At 44.7% G+C, this 2,714-nt stretch overlaps 1 protein-coding gene across 1 annotated transcript in view; it reads right to left on the reverse strand.

Annotated features, from left to right (window-relative positions):
* Nucleotides 1–1,020: 1,020 nt before the first annotated feature.
* LOC106511352 (globoside alpha-1,3-N-acetylgalactosaminyltransferase 1) overlaps nt 1,021–2,714 on the reverse strand; it is a gene marked incomplete at its 5' end in the record, with an annotated part of 6,829 nt that continues 5,135 nt past the window's right edge. The window contains 2 exon segments of the mRNA XM_014000108.1: nt 1,021–1,976; nt 2,050–2,269. Coding sequence (XP_013855562.1) covers nt 1,838–1,976; nt 2,050–2,269 — 359 coding nt within the window.

Raw genomic sequence — 2,714 nt, forward strand, 5'->3', positions numbered from 1 at the left:
TACACTCATCTACAGCCATGGCTCTACAGTTTACAGTCCTTTACAGGTCAGGACTCTACAGTTTACACTCATCTACAGCCATGGCTCTACAGTTTACACTCATCTACAGGTCAGGACTCTACAGTTTACAGTCCTTTACAGGTCAGGACTCTACAGTTTACACTCATCTACAGCCATGGCTCTACAGTTTACACTCATCTACAGGTCAGGACTCTGCAGTTTACACTCATCTACAGGTCAGGACTCTACAGTTTACACTCATCTACAGCCATGGCTCTACAGTTTACACTCATCTACAGGTCAGGACTCTGCAGTTTACACTCATCTACAGGTCAGGACTGTACAGTTTACACTCATCTACAGGCCAGCGGTCACTCTTTCAGGGATGAAGATGTTCTCATCCTTGATAGAGAGGAACGTTGGTTTGAGAGGAGTAAAGGAAGCCGTCTTTGTGAAGAAAAACCGTCCACCATTAAACAGAGGTGGAGGCCTCCGTGTCCAGTTGTCCTCCTCCTAAAACGCTGTTATTGCAAGTATGACTCCGCCCCCTGTGAGCAAAAGGTGTGAATCAGGGCCCCAATGATACCAACACAAAGAGGGAACAAACAAAAAGGGGACGTTGAACCCCCGCTTGCATTCACTATATTCACATAACACGACACGGGTCAGGTGATGGGTCACATGACCCTCTATGAACAATAAAGCCAATCAAGCCTATTGTTAGTCGATGGCCCTCTTTTACATGTGATTAACCTGTTTGTCCATGTGGAGGCGGAGCTTATAAGTCTGAGTTCACCTGAAACTCAGACTGAAGTCTCTTGGAGGAGAGATGAAACGTTTCACTAAAGAAGAACCATCCAGAGGACCAACTTAGTTTTTCTTTTTGATATTAACCATAAAACTATTAAATAAAACTATTAACTATAAAACTATCATTATTTTAATCTTCAGACTCTGGTTACAAATATTTTATAAATAAAATATTCAGAAGTTTATCAGAAACAACACAACAGAAACCTGTTGGTGTCGACAAAAAACTTTAATGAAAAGCAGCAAAAAAATTAAAAAATTAAAAAATAGTTCTTACATCAACACACCTGAGAGGATTATTACCCYAGAGGAAAAACCACAACAACCCAATGTTTACAAAGTTCCTCTGGACCAGCAGAACKTAGCAGGTTCTACCAGGACCCGGAGAACCCGTGTTCCACAGAAAGAAAAGAACGTTCAGAACAAAAAACAAAACCTTCCCAGAAACAAAACTTAAGTTTTTCAACTTTTCAAAGATTTTTTTTAAAAAGACCAGAAGGTGGCGCCAAAGACCGGTTCAGAACCGTCCCACAGTCCAGAGTTGGGAAACAGAACCAGCTGAAGATCYTTTCTTCTTCTTTCTCTAGCCGGTCCAGACTTCATTAAATGTTTTGACTAATTCCAGAATAAAACCAGGACTTCCTGGACTTCAGCTGAACCATGATCAGGATTAAAGTTTCTGCAGGGTCCAACAGGTACTCCAGGTCTGAGACTTGAGACGGGTCAGAACATGAACCCAGCAGGAACGGTCCATGTGTCAGAACCCGCAACAGTAGCAAAACTGATCCAGAACTTTGTGTTGTGATGTGGACCTGGTTAGACCAGTCGCTGATCTGTCCACACTCAGAGGTTCTGAGTCCAGATGGGACTGGACTGGGTTGGGACAGAAAGTGCTTCTTGGTGCTGAAAGTGCATCAGTGTAATAGACTGACAGGAAACTCGGACTGGGATTGTTCTAGTGCCACCCAGCTGGTCCAGGTCCAGGTCCAGGTCCACGTCCAGGTCCAGGTCCAGGTCCAGGTACAGCTCAGTTGGGTCGGATTGCAGCGTAGTTCTTAATGACTCCAGAAAACCTGATGATTTTAACTTCTGGTTCTCGGGGCTTGAAGTCCTGCCACAAGTACTCAGGTGAGAGGATCTTGCTGGGCTTGTTGATCCACATGTACCTGCGCACAGAAACAGGAAGTGACATCAGCACAACACAAACAAGCCCCACCCCCTGTGCTCTGACACAAATACCTGTTCAGGTGACTCTCCTCCTGCCAGGCGGCCTCGATCCCCTCCTTGGCATCGTCCTCGAAGTTGATGCGGCAGGTTCTGGCGAGCTGGTGGACTTCCTGCACGAGACCTCCGAACGCCCCCCCGCAGTAGTAGAAGTCTCCATCATCAGCAGCGATGAAGGCTCGGGAAGATGGCCGCCGCTCGTACGGGAATTTGCTGCGGTCGTCTTTGTAATAACCTAAAAACGGAGGAGTCACAGATGAAGATCACCTGGGCAGGTAGACTCGTGGTGGACCGTGGACCTGCAGGGCCACGAGGTTCCAAACAGGAAAATCTTTAGTTGTGACAAAACAAAAAGACTTTCAGAACCTCTGAAAATAACCATGAAAACGCACAAATTAGAATTTCTAAAATAAATTTGCTCAATGGAAACACGGTAAGTTTGAAATAGCTTACGTTTTTCGACAAAATGTTTTTGCGCTAGGATGAGGTGGTTTTTCAGCCGTAACGAAATTGGTGTTTTTTGTAAAACTGCAATGGAAACACTTTTTTCGCATCATGAGTCACGTGATCAACAACCGGCTGTTTCTACTGCAAAAAAGATGACGACGAAGAAGATAACAGGAAGTAGAAGTAGTAGTAAACTCACCGAAGTTGTAAAAGAAAATAGTAAACTCACTGAC

The sequence above is a fragment of the Austrofundulus limnaeus genome, unplaced genomic scaffold, assembly GCF_001266775.1.
Source record: "Austrofundulus limnaeus strain Quisiro unplaced genomic scaffold, Austrofundulus_limnaeus-1.0 Scaffold2710, whole genome shotgun sequence".
In the NCBI taxonomy this organism is placed as follows: domain Eukaryota; kingdom Metazoa; phylum Chordata; class Actinopteri; order Cyprinodontiformes; family Rivulidae; genus Austrofundulus; species Austrofundulus limnaeus.